Here is a 19,634-nt window from a genome sequence, read left to right as displayed (position 1 = left end):
ACAGAAACAGTAGCACGTCTCTGTGAGTGGGCATGGATGGTCATTGCCAGGTTAGCTTGGTCTGGACTCAGCCTCGTGTGCATGAGCCCAGTTTGGGGGGCTGGGGCCCATTCGGTCCTCACTGTTCAGAGGCCCTCATCTATTGGCTACAGGAAGGTCCCAGGGGATGCAAGGGACACTAACATTTCCCTCCTATGGTAGACTTTTTTTTTTTTTTAGTCTGTCTAGGAGCAGAAAGGGGCCGCTTTAGAGTACAAGACTGCCCCAAAACTCATGAAGGCAGGCCCTGGGGAAGAAAGGGCGATGAGGAGAAGGAAGGTACTCCTTCCGCTTGTCCACAGGCCTTGCTCACCTCCCCACCAGACTGCTCACAAGTATCAGAAACTAGAATGACTTAAAGACCAAAAAGCGGCCTACTAAGCCGGTTTAGGTGAAAATGGGTATGTTTTATATCTCTCAAGAGACATATCTAAGGGGGGAACAAAATCCCGGAGATGCTAATTCTTTGGGGGAGAAGATTAAAATCAAAGTTCTCCTAGAACACGGGGAATCCTTACAAACCTCATGCCCCCGGGCCTGACTTACCAGCGGGACGGATGGCCCAACGAGGCTAATCATGGGAGGCAAGTCTGGGGAACAAAGACCACAGCTTTCCAAAAGCCACCTATTAATAGCCCTCATTAGAGAGAGCAAAGCACTCTGTAATCTGATGGCAATTTGAAGTATTTAAGAAAACCCAGGTCCAAAGAAAGGGCATGGCAGAATGACATGTAAAAGAAGGCAAAGTTACACAAGTATAAGCAGGTCTGGGACAAACTACAGAAGTAATTAAATCTGCTCTGGCTTCATCAGACAGAAGAATGAAGTTTATGCCCCAGGAGAGAAGACCAATGTGTAATCATGCACGCAGGTAGAATGTGAATACTTACATGTTCCTCTGGGTAAAAAGACTGCTGTTTGCTGCAAGTTTATTGGCTTCTGAGAGTTCCACAATCCTCTGTTCCAGGGATCTGATCTTGGAATCCATAGCATTGATCATCTGAAACACAGGGCAGCCTTTGAAACCTCACACACAGACAGTTCTACCAGAATGAGATTAACTCAGGCCGTGGGGCCGGGTAAAAGGCTCCTCTGAAATGTAGGCGATCTGACCAGAGGTAACAAGGGAGGTGACTGGACTGTACCCTGAGGGTCACAGGTCTTACTGCCCAGACAATGGCACTCAGTTTTCTCCAATAGAGATGACACATCCCCACACTACCTAAGCCGCCTGCATTAAAACCACATAGAAGGACCAACTCAGGAACCCGTCATTCTGTGAAGAAGCAGGCCTCATTAAACCCTGTGTCATCTGCATGGGCCCTGGGCCTGCCAGAGCCTCTAACTTGAACCTGCAAACTCATGTTTCTCATCGCCCATGGGGCTGTCGTTTTCTAAGCGATCCCTCCATACCCGGCCACCGTTGCCTAGATGCTCTACATCAAAGTTTTGCCAACTTAATAAATCATAAGAATCAGGGAGGAGGAGGGGAAGGTGCTGGTTAAAAATACAACTTCCCAGGACCCTCCCTTAGAGACTCTGATGTGACAAGTCCCTGTGGGGTCTGAGGTTGCAGGTGGATTAACAAGCACCACAGGTGAACCCGAGGAGTGGAAGGTTTCTAAAACCCACGCCTACATGGGTTAGGAAGGAAAGGAGCAAATGCGCGTAGGAAGGAGGCACTTAAGGATGACCTAGGGCCACTGGGCGGTTTGTCAGGTGGCCTTGTGAAGGACAACGCTAATCATAGACCAGCGTGAGTCCTTCAAGAAGAGTATGAAAGGCAAAATTGGCCACCCTGAGCCACCACCCCTACTTCCTTTAGGAGAGGAAGGAGCTGCAGAGAACCTTCTGTGGGCAAGGAACTCCACAGGATTAAGCAGGAAGAATAATTCATCAGCTGGAACGGACTCCCCTTGCGTGTGTGTGATTCCAGGCATGTTTCAAAAACCCTCCTTTGAAAACTGGCTTTGTGATTCCTTATACCTACCGCCTTCTGCTCACTGAGAATTTTGCCCTTCTCGTGGGCCTCCTCTTCGTGTCTCTGCATCAGATTCTCCAGAGTCTCTTTATCGGCCAGGTCTTTCTTTATCTGGTTGTCCAACACCTATGAGAAACAAAAGAAATCAGTGTCCTGAGTAGCAAAGTTGAACAGGGTAGACTAACCAGGGGCACTCGGGAAAAGAAAGAGGAGGAATGAAGAGGCCAAGAAAGTTCTGGGGCAAAGAGGGAGACTGGGAGTTTGCTTATGAGCTGGGATGAGGGTAAGAAGTCAGATATGACCATCAAATGGCAAGTAATAGCAGACTTGAGCTAAGAACTTATTTTAAAATCAGCAGCCAGGGGTGCCTGGGTGGCTCAGTCAGTTGACAGCCCGACTTTGGCTCAGGCCATGATCTCACGCTTCGTGGGTTTGAGCCCCACATGGGACTCTGTGCTGACAGCTCAGAGCCTGGAACCTGCTTTGGATTCTGTGTCTCCCTCTCTCTCTGCCCCTCCCCTGCTTGTGCTCTCTCTCTCAAAAATAAATAAACATTACCAAAAAAATAAATAAAATCAGCAGCCAAAAAGACTCAAAAGAGGTATATCCTCAGTGGAAGGAGACCCCAAAATGAGAGAAAAAAGCTCTCTCCCCAGAGTTTACAATCTGCACATATTACCTCAGAACAACTCTATCGTAGTCAATGCACCAGTTTTCAGAACACTGCCTGCTCTTAATCTGTACAGATTTAATCTAGATATCTCCAAGGCTGTGTACGGAAGGACACAAAGCTGAAAGCCGAGGGCGTCCATGTGACCAAGGCTGATGTTCAGAAAGAGACGCAGACAGGAGGATTCTGCCCACCGATAAAGTAGGTGGAGAGTCAATAGTTTGAAAAGACAACATAAAAGAGAGAGGGGAAAAAAAAAGCCTCTTTCCTCCGTTCTTTCCTCTGATCCAGCTGGGAGTTGGTGGGGGGGAAGGCACTGGAAAGAGAAACCTTTTCTCAGGGGAAGAGGAATCATGTGTTCTTGGGGCCGAGAACGCCACTGCAAGCACCTACTGTTCCCAAGAGGAAAAAATAAAACAGTAATGGTGTCACCATCTACCAGCTCGATCTAATGTTCCGCGAGGCACACACAGCCCGACCAGTTGCCAAAACAACAAGTGACAAAGAAAGAAAAAGGAAGACGACGTCACATAACTTGCCCGAGCCTTTGACCACTGCCCTGTATTTCTCAACACAGAGAATCCACTCTGCCTTTTCTGAATGACACCAACTGCTTCTGATATTGGGAAGAAGCTGAAAGAATTGGGGTCACAGAGGGGATTGAAATCGGCCTTTCCCACAATGTCTATTGTGAAGGGACCTTCGTAGCTCATGGGATGTCGTCCCTAAAAAGAGCCAGTCAGCAGGGAGGGAGTTCGCATGATACAGAAAGGAAAGAACAGATTTCAAAGAGGGCTTTAAACTAGAACCGACTGATGAAAAAAATAGAATGAGAGTTTGTGGAGAAGAACAAAAGGTGGAGGACAGGTCAAGGGAGGAGGGGAGCAGCTCAACAGGATAAGTGGCCCGTTCTCTAGGATGGCGGGGTGTGATTCTAAAATTACGAACAAGAAAAGGACAGAATCTAGGGTATGATCAGAATTATGACTAAAATGGCCTTAGAGAGGCTGGAAACAGGAAGCACAAAGCAGAGCAGGCTAAAAAGAAATGGTTTCATAAAGATTCCCAGTAGGGAAGAAAAAAGAAAACAAGTCTTTCCATAACATTCCCCAGGATCCATCAAACAAAGTTCTTCCCATCTAGAAGGCTGTGGAGACCACACAGTATCTGGACCAGGTATGCTCCTGGTTATCAGGTGCTAAAGCAACGAAGCACATTTGCAGGATGACTCTGCTCAGAATAAAACCTCAACTCTGCACCGTGATGGATACCAATGAGAAGTATAGAGGAACAGGCCTCGATCAAGAACTCACGCACCTCGGCTCTGATAGGGTTAAACTGGCAGAAGGAACAAGAGGAATGATGCATGGGGGGGAAGCAAGGAACCTGAAATAGGAGAACCACTGTAGACATTTATAGCAATTTAAGACAGAACATGGCTTTTGGACAGGAAGGTCAATATACTCACCCAAATTACAGAATTAATTTTTTTTTATTTATTTTTTTTTCAACGTTTATTTATTTTTGGGACAGAGAGAGACAGAGCATGAACGGGGGAGGGGCAGAGAGAGAGGGAGACACAGAATCGGAAACAGGCTCCAGGCTCTGAGCCATCAGCCCAGAGCCTGACGCGGGGCTCGAACTCACGGACCGCGAGATCGTGACCTGGCTGAAGTCGGACGCTTAACCGACTGCGCCACCCAGGCGCCCCCAGAATTAATTTTTTTTTACGTGTATTTATTTGAGAGGGTGAGAACGTGTGCATGTGCAGGCCAGGGTGGGACAGAGAGAGTTGAGAGAAAGAGAGAGAGAGAGAATCTCAAGCAGACTCCACATTTAGCTCAGAGCCCGATGTGGGGCTCGAACCCACAAACCGTGAGATCATGACCTGAGCCAATATCAAGAGTCATACACTTAACCGACTGAGCCACCCAGGTGGCCCCAGAATGAATCTTAAGAATGGTTATTTTCATCGTGCACAGGTGCTAGTGGACTACATTCTCACAATTTTCTGGAAGTTGGTTTATTCCAAAGGTAAAAGTTGGGAAGCCTGTAAGAACGCAAACCAAAAGGACTGGTATATAAAGTTTAAAATACACTGAGTAGGGGGTCATACTACAACACATTGAGGTTACTTCTGGGTTAATTTTCTGTATTAAAAATTTTTTTTTTAATGTTTGTTTATTTTTGAGAGGGAGAGAGACAGAGCATGAGCAGAGGAGGGGCAGATAGAGGGGGAGACACAGAATCCGAAGCAGGCTCCAAGCTCCGACTGTCAGCACAGAGCCTGATGCAAGGCTCAAACTCACAGACCACGAGTTCATGACCTGAGCCGAAGTCGTATGCTTAACCAACTAAGCTACCCAGGCACCCCTCTGTATTTTTTTTTTTAATTAAAAACAACCAAAAGTAACACCAGGGGTAAAAAAAACAAAAACAAAAACAAAAACAAAAAAAAGGGGGGGGCAGGGGGATGACCAGGGTGGTGATGATGCTGATACTGCGTGGGCATGTACATGTTTGGTTCTCCAAAAAAGGAACAGAAAACACCAACCGAATCAACAACAGGGTCATCAAAAAATTAAAAGCCTCCTTTAATTGTCTGATTTGGAAGCAGAAGAGGCAATATTTGAGATGTAATGACCAATGTCTGATTCTCAGGAACACAAAAACTGAGTTAAAGACTTTGTCCAAAAACATAATGAAAATGTGATGTGCTTTTAAAAGGAAACAGATAAGCTCGCGTTTTTTCTGATCAGTGAATTAATAATAATTGAATTGAAATAATAATTTCAATAATTGAAATAATAACTGAATTTAACAGCTCTTCTATGGAAAATGATTTAAAATACTAGATAAAATACAGAAAACATTTTCCCCAAAGTTGGCAAGAGAGTAAGAAACTAGATACTAAAATCCTAAGTGACAGCAGAAACCTGGAGAGTTAAGAAGGACAAAAGCTGTTTTTAACTTGAGGCATTTGCTGAACCAAATAAACTTGAGCTTCATTTTTAATAGCTTCAAAGAGTAAGAAGATAGAGAAATCTGAGCCCAGAACCACTCCCAAAGGGGGCACCCATCTGCATTCAAAGTCTCAAAGAATTCTCATTAATAATTTTTGAAGGAAAATTAGCAGCTGACCAAGCACACAAGAAGACAGGCACCATGAGAAACAACGAAGAAAAACAGTGGAGCAGAAACAGACCTTCAAACAGAACAGATATTGGAATTATCAGATAAAGAACATAAAAAACTATGCTAATGTGTTTAAAGAAACAGAAGACAAGCTTTAAAATGAATGTAGGGAATAGAAAATTATTGTCTTAAATAATCTAGTAAACTTGCAAAAGAGCCAAATAAAATGTTTAGAAACCAAAAATACAGTAACTGAAATTTAAAACTCACTGGTAGGTTTAACAGCAGATTTGACAGGTAAGAATTAGTAAACTAGAAAATCAGCCAGAACTTACCCACAATGTGCACCAAAAGAGAAAGAAATGGAAAATATGAAAAAAGTTAGAGATGATGCCTACTCAAATTCTCAAAAAGGAAGAAGGAAGGAGAAGAGACAATATGGGAGATATAGTGACCAATGATTTTCCAGAATTGATAAAAGATAGGGGCACCTGGGTGGCTCAGTCAGTTAAGCATCCAACTTCGGCTCGGGTCATGATCTCATGGTTCATGTGTTCAAGCCCTGGGTCCGGCTCTGTGCTGACAGCTCAACGCCTGGAGCCTGCTTCAGATTCTGTGTCTCCCTGTCTCTTTCTGTCCCTCCGCCACTTGCACTCTGCCTCTGTCTCTCTCTCAAAACTAAACATTAAAAAAATTTTGTTAAATTTAAAAGATACCAATATATTTAAAAGTCCTGTTTATCTCAAGCAAGATAAATAATAAATCTGCATTTAGATGCATCACACTCAAAACTTTACAAAACAAAAGACAGAGCAAAATTTTAAAACCAGCCAAAGAAAAAAGATCAACACTTTCAAAGCAAGCAACAGTTAGACTGACAGCTGACTTCTCATTAGCAATAACAGAAGCCAAAAGTCGATGGAATGTTATTTTCAAAGGATGTTCTAAGAAATCACTGCCAACGCAGAATTCTGTCCCCAGTCAAAACACCTTTCAAGAATGAGGATGATACAAAGATTCTTTCAGACACACAGAACAGAGAACTTGTCACCAGCAGGTCTTCACTCAAGAAAGTCATCTGGGATATACTTTAAACAAAAGGAAAAGGATCAGGTCTGAGATGCAGGAAGGAAATTAAAAGCAAAGAATGGTGAGTATGTGGCTAAATCTAAATTATCATGGACCAAATGACAGTGGGGTGAAAACATGTTAAAGACAGAACTGAGACTAATAACAAAATTTTTTAAAAAATTGTTTTTGAACATTGCATATCAAGACCCCCACATGGGTAACACCCCGAAACCACCCACCATGGCCTGAGGACAGCATTCACCCCAAACAGTCCTCTAGTCTAGCAAGAAGTGACCCAAAGTGCCCAGGAAGCTATGTCGTGCCATAGGAAGAATGCTGGGGGAGATCAGAAAGTGTCTTTACTTTAATTTTTTCTTCGTAGTGCTGTTCTTTCTGTTTCAGGTGCACCTCTAGGTGCTGGGCTGAGACCTGGGCCTCGCGGTGCTTCTCCTCCAGCTCCTGGACACAAAAGAACAGGCGGTCAGGTGTGCAAAGGGGAAGACATAGCTCATGTGTGTAGACATTCACAGGAAACATGACTCTGGCACCGGTACCACAAGCAACAGGCACGTGTTCCTTCGTTACTAGCCCTAAGGCTCTTGGGAAGGAAACCACCACCCATCCTTGGCCCTGGGTTTTCCAGGTCCACGTAATCACACACATACACACATAGCTGGTGGGCTGGGATCAGAACTCTGTCAGTGTGACAGGTCAGACAAACAAAGGCAGCTCTTCACCTGTGCACAGAGAAATGACAGTCACAAGGCAACATTTGAGAGTTTAGTGCAGCACAAAGCCCCTGACCACTGTCTTGAGCCTCAGGCCATTTTCACTGTCCCTTAAATGAGAAAAGTATCTTTAATTTCTTTTAACTTCCAAATTGCGTTTTTATGAGAAAAAATATTTTATATTTTCCTGATTATCAACGTGACTGCTCAAGAGCCCTAGCTGTGAAGAAAACTAATGTTACAGTTCAAACACCTGGAAGTTGGAATGATTTTTTTTCTTTTTTTTAACTGGTGTGTGGAGAATGTGACTGTCTGGGGACATTCACATCATATCAGGTTTATAGGATACAGAGCTAATGGAAACAGTAGAACATAAAATACACTGATAATAATGACGTAAATATGTATGCATATATATTAAAGACGGGAAGAGAATTTGGAGGAATATAAATAGTTTGGATTCCATGTTCCCTTCATTCTAAGATTTCTGCTTTTAAACAAAATTGTAATTCATTTGAAAATTATACCAATTCACTTGCTAATGTATCATAAACTGATTCTTACAAAAGGTGGCATTCAATCCACTGAAACACTCTGTAAACTGCAGATATCTGCATCTACATTAATTCTTGTGAATCTGGACCCATTAGTTAATTACTAATATCAAAAGTTATCACTCCAAGTTTTCATCTCTTCACATTGTTTTGAAATTTTTCCTTGAAGTGGAAGTAATTATGAGCATTCTGAAGAATGAGGAAATTATACAGGATGTGCCCATAAAATGGGGAAAAAATACTTTCAGATTCACATGCACATAAAATGTTACTGATTAAGCTTTTGAAATTCTAAAGTCTACAGCACTGACTTTGCTTCGGGGGCCAGTAAAGTGTTCAATTTTAAGAGCAGGTGCACAAGATCTATTGCAATGCAACAGATGTGATCTTGAGAAGTTGAATGTAAACAGGATTTTAATTAATAAAAACATACTTTAAGGGCTTTATGTGCACTAAAGGATCTCCTGCAATGACTTCTTCCATTTAAGCAAAAGATTTTGCTGTCATGAGAACCCCAATTACCTGTTGTGAAAAGTCTTATCAGAATAGCAAATATTTTAAAGCAATTGACATTTGGGATCTGTTTCCAAGCACCATCATTATATAACAGTATTAAGGACCTCCTTTTCCCATGTCCTGGATATTTCACAGCCTGTCAGCACATGGTTCTTGAGCAACAGGCACTTTCCGATAAATGAAGGCACAACCACAAAGGTGCTTGGGCAGGTGGCAAGATACCCTTGAACAAAGAAATCTGTTTTGCTCTTTCTTTATGTTAGGAATCACTTGATAATCATCTTTTCTTAGTTTCAGTCCTCCTAAGACAGCACAGGAACGGAAAGCAGAATCTAAAAATAGGTCAAATGCTCAGATACCTGAACCTGAGAACTTTTAACACCCAGTTTCTGATCTATGTATGGATGGGAGTTTACAACACAGAATCCAAAAGTCCAGAGAAGTCTATGCTCCTACATTTTAATTGCAAGTGAATCTTTGGAAAAGTAGATATCCTAAATCTGATTTCTTGGTGGTTTGGCATTTTTTGTTGTTGTTGTCATTTTTTTAAAATGTTAACTTTGCTTATATGTATAAGATCAGACTCTTTGGTCCTGCTATGCAAACACTGTTGTTCACTGCTACATTTCCAGCTCCTAGAACAGTGCTTGGCACATAGTAGAAGCTCATTAAATATTTGTTGAATGAATGAATGAACACATCGCCATTAAACAGAGAAACACTTTGCAACCACAAGAGACTTAACCACTTTGTTTGCACCAAGCAAGGGATAGAGTGGTGGGATCTTGGTGGGATCTAATTTTACTCACGATAAAATTCACACACTTGACAATCGCCAAGAGAAACTCTGATGAGGGAACAAGAGAACAGAAAGGGCAGACTAACGGTCACATTTGCCTCTGTGTGCAGACGTATATACGAAGACTGTGTGTCAAAGCAAAACAATTTAACCAATCTCTCTTTCACCTGTTTGCTCAAGAGCATCCGTATCTTCGTGCATATATGCAAACATAGACAGGCAAAGTTTTGAAGGGCTTGGGGGGTAGTTTTGGTATTAAGGGCAGGCCTGTAAGTTGGCCATTCTTGAGTTCATTTGGCTGCAGGTGACTCAATTCCCAGAAGTGATGCAGAGATGACAGAGAGAGGTGCAGGGCCCTGCTCACCGCCTCGCCTCCTTATGGCAGAAAGGAACAGTCACCCACCCCAGAGGGTCCCCTAGGGGCAGAGGGAAGGGACCATGAACAGACTCCATGTCATCACTAAGACTCCCAAACGGGGCACACATTCCTGGCTTGGGGACTGAGATCCAAGGACAGTCCTTTCAAAAAGTTCACCTGCCTGGGACAAAACTTCAACACATCTGCAAGTACTCCCAGAGCCAGGCTTCCTTGATGAAGTTAATCTGGTCACCAGAGCCGAAAACAGAATCATGATGATTTACAAACCTAAAAAAAGACCTGCTACATCTAAGGAAATTAAGGAGGGGGGCGGGGAACAATCCTAATAACGGAATGTGGCAGAGAGAGTGAGTGGGTGAACACGGATCTATGACAAATACTACTCTGAGAAAAACAACCCTGCGTGACTAATTTCTTTCTTCTCCAAAAGCAAAAATCTGGGCTTTGGTCTTAAAGGTCTAAATCCCTGCTGTTTGTTTTTTTTTTTTTAAGTTGGCCTCACAAAGTTAACAGCCATACAAAACTCTGCTGATGGTGGTACGTAAATGCTCCCGTAAAAACGTTTAACGGAAATGACAGAGGATGCGCGTTCGTGTTTTTAAAATGTCAGGCAGTAGCAAACAGAGCAGAAAAGTAATAATTACGGATCTGTTACCGGTGCTGAAACGTCCGACATTTCGTTATTCGTGCTATCCTAGGAATGTGGCAGACACTGAAACCACTTCTCTCCATTCGCCTACTCGGAGATACCTCCCCTGTTGACGGCAGGCCGTTCTTCTTTTCACCCCCTTCCCTCTGCAACCTCTAACCTGTTGGTCTTTTAACTTTACAGCTTTTGTTCCTGCTCACCAGAATTTTATCAGCCATCTGCTGGATCTGTTGGGATTTTGTCTGGATGTCATCCTTCAGTCTGTTTTCTCTACGCTCCATGGTCTCTAGCCTCTTTACCTTGTTCTCCAGAGAATGGCGGCGTTCCTGTAGATCATGAATCAATCAGAGAGTTTTAATGGAGTAACCGCTATGGGCATAGCGCCTGCACCGAGGGAGAGCGGCCTCGAGAAGCATACGCGCAAGGCAGGAAGAGAAGTCTCGGGCATCCGAAGCAACAGTGAGAAAAAATAAGATTTCTAGAATCCAAGTACTCGGTTGTGTGGGTTACAAGAGTGCATTCATTCATTCAAATATTTACCAAGCACCTACTATCTGCAAAGTATCACACTAGGCATCACGGAAAATACGGAGGCGAAGCCGACATAATTCCTGCCCTTGGAAAAGATAAGACAAACACAAAGAAACATAATATAGGTTAAGACGGGGAAGGGCCATACAGAAAATAGGTACAGAGTGCTGTGGGAGGCTGCAGGCAGGAGAGAGGCCTTTTCACCGAAAGCTGAAGGGAGAAGTCACAGAGATGTGAGCTTTGGAGGGCGGAGGGTGGGAGGTGAGGGTGGAAGGCCCTTCGGATGAAGGCAGATGCATTAGCAGAAATACGGAGGGGTAGGCAGCCAGTTTAGGCTGAGGCGAAGCCTCCCATGGCTCAGCATAAGATGCTTTAGGGGACAGAGTAGCAGAAAAGCTGAAAGGGGGCACTTGTGAGTCAAATGGTTCAGAGTCTCATGTACCAAGCGGAGGGGTGCACGCAGGGCATAGAGAAGCTCTAAAAGCTTTGGGATGGGGCAGGGGGTGCTGATGAGCCTTGTGTTGAGGCCCATGAGTCTTATATCATATGAGCCAGCTGGGGGGAAGGGAAGACGGGGAGCGGAGGGCCAAGAAATTACTTAGTGTGCTCATCTAAGGGAAAGAAGGCCTGGACCACGAGGAGGCCCACAGAAATGGCAAGCAGGGGTGAAGGGGAGGTGCGGGGGGAGACAGCGTGGCTGGATTTATAGGACTGAGTGGCTCACTGAATGGCAGGGGGGCAAGGAGAAGTCAACGATGTCAAAGTTTCAAGCCAGGGGGTGACCAGATAAATGACAGTGGCCCTGGCTGGCATGAGGAGATTAAGAAGGGAGCCCCACTCGTGGGGGAAGATACTGAGTTCATTCTAGAGTTGATGCACCAGCCGGCACCGAGGCAGGGAAAGCAGAGGGCCCAGCAACGGGGTGGGGGGATGGTTAAATCAACTCCGATCTGTTCTGTGGAACCATCACCGAGGAGGCGGCGGCGGCGGGGAGGCGGAGTGAAGGGCAAGTGTTACTTTTTATTCTATATTCTTCAGTACTGTTCAAATTTTTTACAACAAGATGATACTCATGTGTTCCCTGTACAATTATTTCAAAGATTTCAACAACAACAACAACAACAAAGAATTCGAGGGAGAGAAGAGGCCCAAAATCTAGGCCTGGGGGCCAACGACACACGGGTAACAGGTGAAGCCTTGAAAAATAATGTTATTAACACCATGGGGAAGAGGCAAGGAAAAACAAGGGTGCAGAGGGAAGAAAACTCAGGATGGAATTACACTTCATCTACTGAACATAAATCCTCGCAGCATAGTGAGGTCCGAGGAAAACAGAAAGGCAAAGCTTTTAGCAGAACATCTTTCTACCTGAAGCTGCTGTGACCCATCTCTTTTTCCCTTTTGGGGAAAACATTGCCACTCCTCTCAAGCTTCAAAGGATTTGCAGAAGGGAAAGTGGTTTGGTCAGACATAAGCAAGAGGTGGTTCTGCAGTGTCTTTCCCTCCGCACGGCCCAAAGCTGGTCAGCAGCTCACAGGCGGCCACACCGGGACCCAGGCTCAGTCCACCGTGGGCTGAGGTCCCCTGCTCACCTCGGCCTCCACCAGCTTCTTTTTTATTCCTTCAGAGGAGTCCTCACGGTTCTGCAGCTTCTCCAGCTCACGCTCGGCTCGCTCCTTTGCCTGGCGGATATTCTGCAGCAGCTCAGTGGCCTCTGTGCTGGCTTTTACAGCCTGCCCGGAGAGGAGGGACAGGAGACAGATGGCCAGACTTACTCACATGAAAAGATGGTGACAATCTCCTCAACAAGAAAAGTCAGGTAATGCGAAGTATATATGTATCATATCCATTTTCAAAACCTGTAAACATTCACTTGATTCTGTATTTTTGTCTATGCCCAAGCGCACATCACTGAATTTGGAATGCATCTTACAGTTAAAATGGACAGCAATTTTTCCTTCTTGGGGTGCGCAGATAAAGGTGTATCTGATGATCATTAGTACCTTAGCTTCAGTGCAACGTAGTAAATGTAAACAAAAAGGGTCTAGTGGACTTATCTGCCCAGGTGTTAATGCCTCACAGCATTAATTTTCACCTTACTTAATTATCTCCTTTGCTAATTAGGGATTTTTTTTTACTACTTTTATAAGAAAACAAAATAAAAACTATACTTTAAACTTTTTTTTCAAATAAATACCTGTCAAAGGATATAACAGCCATAGATGCACTGGTAATTCATAAATTTGTGCTTGAAAGAAAAAAACAGCTAAACCTTTGGAAGTTAATTTTCATTTGGGTCTTGACTATACTGTAGCTCTTATAGCATCGGAGCAAAGATCTGAGCATAAGAAACCAATAGTCTCACACTTACCTGCTTTGAAATATGATTTCTAAAAAGCAAAAACTGCAAAGAAAACTTGAACACTAGCACCATCCAATATGGGAGTCACTAGCTAGACATGGCCCCTGAGCACTTACAATGTGGTTGGTGTGACTGGAAAATTGATTTTCAGTTTTACTTATGTTTTAATTCATTTAAAAGCTGAAACAGTGTAAATATTTTAGTATTGACACATGCAGCAATGATATTTTGGATATATCAGATTAAATAAACTGTATCATCCAAATAACTTCATCTGTTTCTTTTTGCCTTTTTAATGTGGCTACTAGAAAATTTAAAACTACACCAGGAGCTGACATGTGTGGTTGGCATCACACTTGTAGTGTAGAACACAGTTCTAGACGGAAACATGAATCCTCATACAAACTTCTAGCTGAAACAGGATGGGAGAGGCTTTCATTACTGAGCTCAAGGATAGGTAAGAAGGGGCAGATTAAGGGAGAAAGAAAATGTGGTCTATCCACACAGTGGAGTGTCACACAGCCTTTATTTATTTTTAAGTTTATTTATTTGTTTTTGAGAGAGAGACAGAGTGCAAGCTGGTAAGGGGCAGAGAGAGAGGGAGACACAGAATCCGAAGCAGGCTCCAGGCTCCGAGCTGTCGGCACAGAGCCCAACCCATTAACCGTGAGATCATGACCAGAGCCGAAGTCGGATGCCCAACCAGCTGAGCCACCCAGGCACCACACATAGCCTTTCAAAAGAAGGAAATCCTGGGGCGCCTGGGTGGCTCAGTCGGAGAAGCGTCCCACTCTTGATTTCGGCTCAGGTCATGATCTCACGCTTCCTGAGATCAAGCCCCGTGTCAGGCTCTGCGCTGGCAGTGCGGAACCTGCTTGAGATTCTCTCTCTCTCTCTCTCTCTCTCTCTCTCTCTCTGCCTGTACCCTACTCTCTCTCTCAAAATGAATAAACATTAAAAAAAAAAAAAAAGAAGGAAATCCTGTCACACTACAAGGACATCACGTTAAGCAAAATAAGCCAGTTAACAAAAGAACAAATATTGTATGATACTACTCATAGGAAGTATCTGAGGTAGTCCACATCACAGAAACAGAGGGAGAACGGTGGTTTACCAAAGGCTAGGGAGAGGAAGGAAGGAGAATTAGCAGGTAAAGAGTCAGTTTGGCAAGATGGAAAAAGTTCTAGGGATTCACTGCACAACAATGTGAATGTCCACGACACTACCAAACTCTATACTTAAAATGACAGCACTTCAGAGACAGTAAATTTAGTGTTACGTGCTTTTTAACCACAACTTAAAAGAAAAAAAGTAAGAAGAGGCTCTATTAAACCACGCCAGGAAACACATTCGCATTCCTGATGCGACAGGCATGTCTCAGAATCACATTCATTCCGGTCTTTTCTTTGGCATTTCCAGTGTTTGGCTGAGAGGAGGGTCATTAGCCACCAATGCACAGGATGGTGTAAACCAAACGCACCCCCTCCCCCACCCCGAGCTGACTCCCCAGTTCCCCCCAGCCCTCCAGTGGGCAGGAATGCTGCCCACAGTTTCTCACTGAAAGCAGTTTGGGTCATGAACAACACCTGCCTCTCTTACAAATGTGCAGAACAGGGAGCCTGGCCCCCTGAAGGGAAAGAAGCTGGCCTCTTGGCCTCTTGGGTTCTGTCGTAGTATAATTAGAACTTTTACTTGAGTGTCTCGCACAGCTTGGTTTTTAAAAATAAACACTGCTGACATGTCTCAAAAGGAAAAAAACTATATTCAGAGCTCTGATATTTTCAGGTAATAGCTCACTCCCCCTTCATTTTCCTCGGTGCTGGCTGACTAATTCGGTTTCTCTCATCTTTCAGGCTCCGGGACAAGGCAACGAAAGTATTTGGAAATGAGGGGTAAGTTCCCCAAAAAAATCACCTCAGGCTTACCTTTTCCAGCTTGTCTTGGAGCTCCTGAATTTTGAGCTGTTGTTCAGCATTGATCTATAATTAAAATCCCGGGAAATAAAGCAAAAGGTAAATTGGCATTAACGTCTTGCTACATTTAGCGCAGTTCTATTTTCTGAAGGTTTCTCTGGGGTCTTTTTGTTCTGTTTTCCAGTGCCTACTAATGGAGAGGAAGACCAGTGGCCTATCAGAGAAGGCTTTGAATGTCCCAATGCAAACCTCCATGCTGACAATCTCCCTAGAACCAGCAACATACGTACGGCAAGAGAATCGAAGTTGCCGGTGCCTTAAGACTATAGAAATTTTCACGTGTGTTTTCCTAAGAGTCTCGGTTTGTATGTTACTCTGATCGGGCATGATAAAAAATGAGGTGTCTTGTACCCCTCCTGGAACCACACCTAAGTTAAACATGCTTGCCCACAGATTGGCCATCAAAATAAACCTAGAAGAGAGTTCTCGGTCCATTGCAAAAGCATTCTTAAGCAATGACTGGCCATGGAGAATAGCATTTAAAAGATTATCTACCAAAAATAGCAACACCAATAATGGAAAATACCTTCTCTAGTTTGGAATATTCTCCCACTTCAGGCTTCCCTTGATCCTTAGCCTGTAATTTAAGAGATAAAACATATTGGGAAATCTCAAGAGCCTTAAAGTCATATAAAGACAACACCGCTTGCTGTACTTTCTACCAAGAAATAGAAATTATTTGGCCGTTTTCTGTGGCCAAATAATGATAATGATGATGATGATGATAAATAAGTTATCTTCTATAAATAAGGACCAGGAGCTTTGCAGAGTATTCCATTAATCCCCACACTGATTAAGCTAGTATTCCCTTTATTCTTGCAAAGACCATCCAGGAGTCGACCCCCCAAAACAGCCTTCTGGCAGGTGGCTGGCTACCTTCATCAGTTTATGCTGACATTCTGTGGCTTTCCGCTTGAACTCTTCAGCAGCGAGCCGAGACTCTCTCAACTCCGATTCATAGAGATCACTCCGTCTCCTCGCTGAAACGAGGTCCTCTTCCAGCTGATTCATCATTAACCTCATTTCTTCCACTTGAGCCTGGTACTCCTAAAGAGCAGGCAAGGGAAGAAGGACGAACTTTAGAACTCCTAAAAGAAAAGACAGGCAGTGAAGACAGAAGACCATGGACCACGGAGGGAAGATGCACATTGAAGGCTGACTGGCAGAGAAGAGACCTGGGGAAAAGGTGGACAGCGACAGGCAGAAGGGAGAGGTGTGGGGAGGGTGAGGAAGAAGCAAAGAACATTAAATCCTTCAACTATTTTAACGTAGATCATGTATCATTAGTAACACCATTTGGAACACATGTGCCTGTACCTAATAAGATCCTCTCAGCAAATAATACTGCACAAGTAGCACAGAACCTTAAGGCATCTGCAACACAGGAGAGCTGAAAGGGATGTTCTTTAAACCACCAGGATAAACTGCTTACATGTAGCTTTCCTCCAAGGGTAATCATTTATATAGATTTGTCCTTTAGAAGTCATGTGCTCCTAACACAATTAGATATGGTACTAGTTTTAAAATTAACCTTTCAGACTGCACAAGGGGGTAATTGGAAATCTCCATGGAAAGACTCTTGGAAGGTGAAACTCATCATGTCAGTTTCTCACCATTAATTTCTCTGGGCCCAAAACTGAATGATGAACTTAACGTTGCTCTTGAAATGCAAGTCACCCAGAAATCTGGAAGAGTCAGAAAGCACTGGCTCTGGTCAAAATAACTTGTGAAGACAACTCCGGAGAAAGAATTATCTTTTTCCCTTGAGCAAACCTCTAAAGTGATCCAAACAGCCTGACCTTTTCCAAAATGAATTTCTAAAATCAAAACAGAACATTTGAATTGGTTTTTCAAAAATTGGATTTACCAGGAGAAATGGGCAGTGGTTTTGAAAACTTTGGGGCGAAGTATGAAAATATTCTCTGTTAGCAAAACCAAAGCTTATGCATATTAGGATCTGAATGAGAATGGAGCCAGTCAAAGGTGCCTTGAGGCAGGGGTAGGGATACAAAATGAAAAGAACAAGGAATTGAATCAAGACTATCTTTGATACTCACAATATACATCTCTAAGATCTGTTCTCCCAAGAAATAATTGAAGCGGTATCACTTGAACAAGGACATGTTAACCAGTAAAAACAATAATTGGTTTTTTCAGTAGCAGGGTAGAAAGCAAACCTTTCATCCCATTGTACCAAGCAATACCCCCAGATGCACATTAAAGTCGAGGTGATATTCTTATGAAAATTGGATAGTTTCCATGCAAGCACACCTCTCTGTATAACTGGGAAGGGAAAAAAAATGAGTCCAGAGTGGAGCACGGTCTCATTTCACTCCCTCCCACCCATAAGCATACTATCGTTGAAGGTCAAGCCCAGAAGTCACGGGGCACCAGGTTTTCTGGGTGATGCATACTAAGTGGGTGACACGGGTTATATAACCAAAGGTCTTCATAAGCTGCTCACAATTATCTGAACTGACAGAGTGGAACATGAACCGAATTATGTGAAATGATATATCCTTTATTTACACCTGTTACTTTCTAGACCCCTTGGTCAGAAATGCGCTATGACTTTCGAAAGGCTCTGGGCACCGTGCCTTCCTGCACCCCTTCCTCCATTAAAAAAAAATGTATTAAAAACTATATTTTAGAGGCATCTGGGTGGCTCAGTCGGTTAAGCGTCTGACTTTGGCTCAGGTTGTGATCTCACGGTTCGTGAATTCGAGCCCCACATCTGGCTCGCTGTTATCAGTCTGTCAGTGTGGAGCCCACTTCAAATCCTCTGTCCCCCTCTGCCTGCCCCTCCAACGTGCACCACTCTCTCAAAAATAAACCTTTTTTAAAAAAAAAATCTGTATTTTACAACAGCATTCATATAAAGACAAAAACATTAATATTATCTATGAAAAAGTTCCTTTGACCTAAAAGCTCAACTTTTATCTTCTGATTAAAAAAAAAAAAAAAAAAGGTAAACATTTTATGGGTCCCTAAAACTACTGTGGCCCTGCTCACAGGCACAAACACCAAGCTGTAGTGGAAGCAAAGTTCTGAGAGAAAATCTTGGGCATCTTTTATCCTCAAGCTCCTTTTTCTGTCTGGAAATTGTCAGTGAGAAGGGAATGTAATTTTCGTGTTTTGTCAAGAGCAAGGACAGAGAGTTGTTCCGTCCCCTCAAAACGTTTCTCTTTCCTGAGCTGTCAGCACCCAGGGGGAGGAAGGCAAGAATCAGACAACATCTCTATCAGCATTCTGAGCTCTTGGGGCACGCGGCTTATTCCACCTCATCTGTTGAGCTGCTGTTATTATGCCGCCCATATCAAGGAAATCCTATAAATCCAACAGCTAACCAAATCCCCGCTTCAGGAAAAAGTCTGAGAGAGAAGAATCAGATCTGTTTCCAAGGAGAGAGAACAGTTGTATCTCAGCATGGGATGGATTGTAGGCCACGTTGAGTGGGGTCAAGATGGGGAACCATGGACAACGTTCGAGGTCCACACAAAGTAAGTCTTCTGAATGGAGCCTCAGATATCATAGGAAGATAGTATCAGACATAGTCCTATTCAGTCAGAAATCCCAAAACACCAGTGCCTTCTGTGTGACCCAGACTTCCACTGCCCTTCCTGAGGAAGGGCAAAGGGCATCAGTCATCTCTAGTAATGGTGCCTGAATCCAACTGTCATGTGAGGCTCTTAGGTGTTTTTATTTTACACCAAATGCAAACACTCTACAGGGGATAGCTAGGCAGAAGCAAAATGTTTAGAAAATAAAATAATAAATAGCTGTATGGAAATTAGCTTTTGAGAGAAACAGTGGGGAATAAATGCCAAATCTGGGAGGAATGGACATGCTGCAAACCAACTACTATGGGTCTGCGGAAGAGCAGGAAATGCTTGCTCCTGGACTGCAGACATCGAGGTCTCCCAAAACTCACTTTAATAGATCCATCTTCCGACGAGAAATAAAATCCGAAACTGAGAAGTTTTCTGCCCCCCCCCCCGCCCCGCCCCGTGGAACTTTTAGCAATCATTAAATCTAAACCTCCACATGTATGCCAACTGTGGTATGAATCATCAAAGACAGTTCTTTGAACTCAACCACCAGCATGTACCTTTTCAAAATGTCCTGATAATTCCAGTTTCTATGGAATTCACGGACACCAGCTGCTCCCTCTGCTGGCCAAATGCAGCTTTCATTTCCCCAGGATGTCACCAAAAAGCAAATCTCCAAAACACATTGAACTAATGGGA

General features: G+C 43.6%; 1 protein-coding gene across 2 annotated transcripts in view; it reads right to left on the bottom strand.

The window, feature by feature from the left end:
- Positions 1–19,634, bottom strand: part of LOC115528104 (citron Rho-interacting kinase) — a 131,117-nt gene that overhangs the window by 61,915 nt on the left and 49,568 nt on the right. For both annotated transcript variants that reach the window (XM_030335930.1, XM_030335931.1), the window contains 8 exons: positions 16,264–16,434; positions 15,914–15,964; positions 15,340–15,393; positions 12,645–12,785; positions 10,722–10,847; positions 7,260–7,355; positions 2,030–2,146; positions 930–1,039 (listed from right to left, as the gene is read on the bottom strand). In XM_030335930.1, coding sequence (XP_030191790.1) covers positions 930–1,039; positions 2,030–2,146; positions 7,260–7,355; positions 10,722–10,847; positions 12,645–12,785; positions 15,340–15,393; positions 15,914–15,964; positions 16,264–16,434 — 866 coding nt within the window. The remainder of the gene's footprint in view (positions 1–929; positions 1,040–2,029; positions 2,147–7,259; positions 7,356–10,721; positions 10,848–12,644; positions 12,786–15,339; positions 15,394–15,913; positions 15,965–16,263; positions 16,435–19,634) is intronic.

This window comes from Lynx canadensis, chromosome D3 (genome assembly GCF_007474595.2).
Source record: "Lynx canadensis isolate LIC74 chromosome D3, mLynCan4.pri.v2, whole genome shotgun sequence".
NCBI classification, from domain to species: Eukaryota; Metazoa; Chordata; class Mammalia; order Carnivora; family Felidae; genus Lynx; species Lynx canadensis.
The sequence above is the reverse complement of the archived record's forward strand: the minus strand, read 5'-3'. Positions and strand labels throughout refer to the sequence as shown.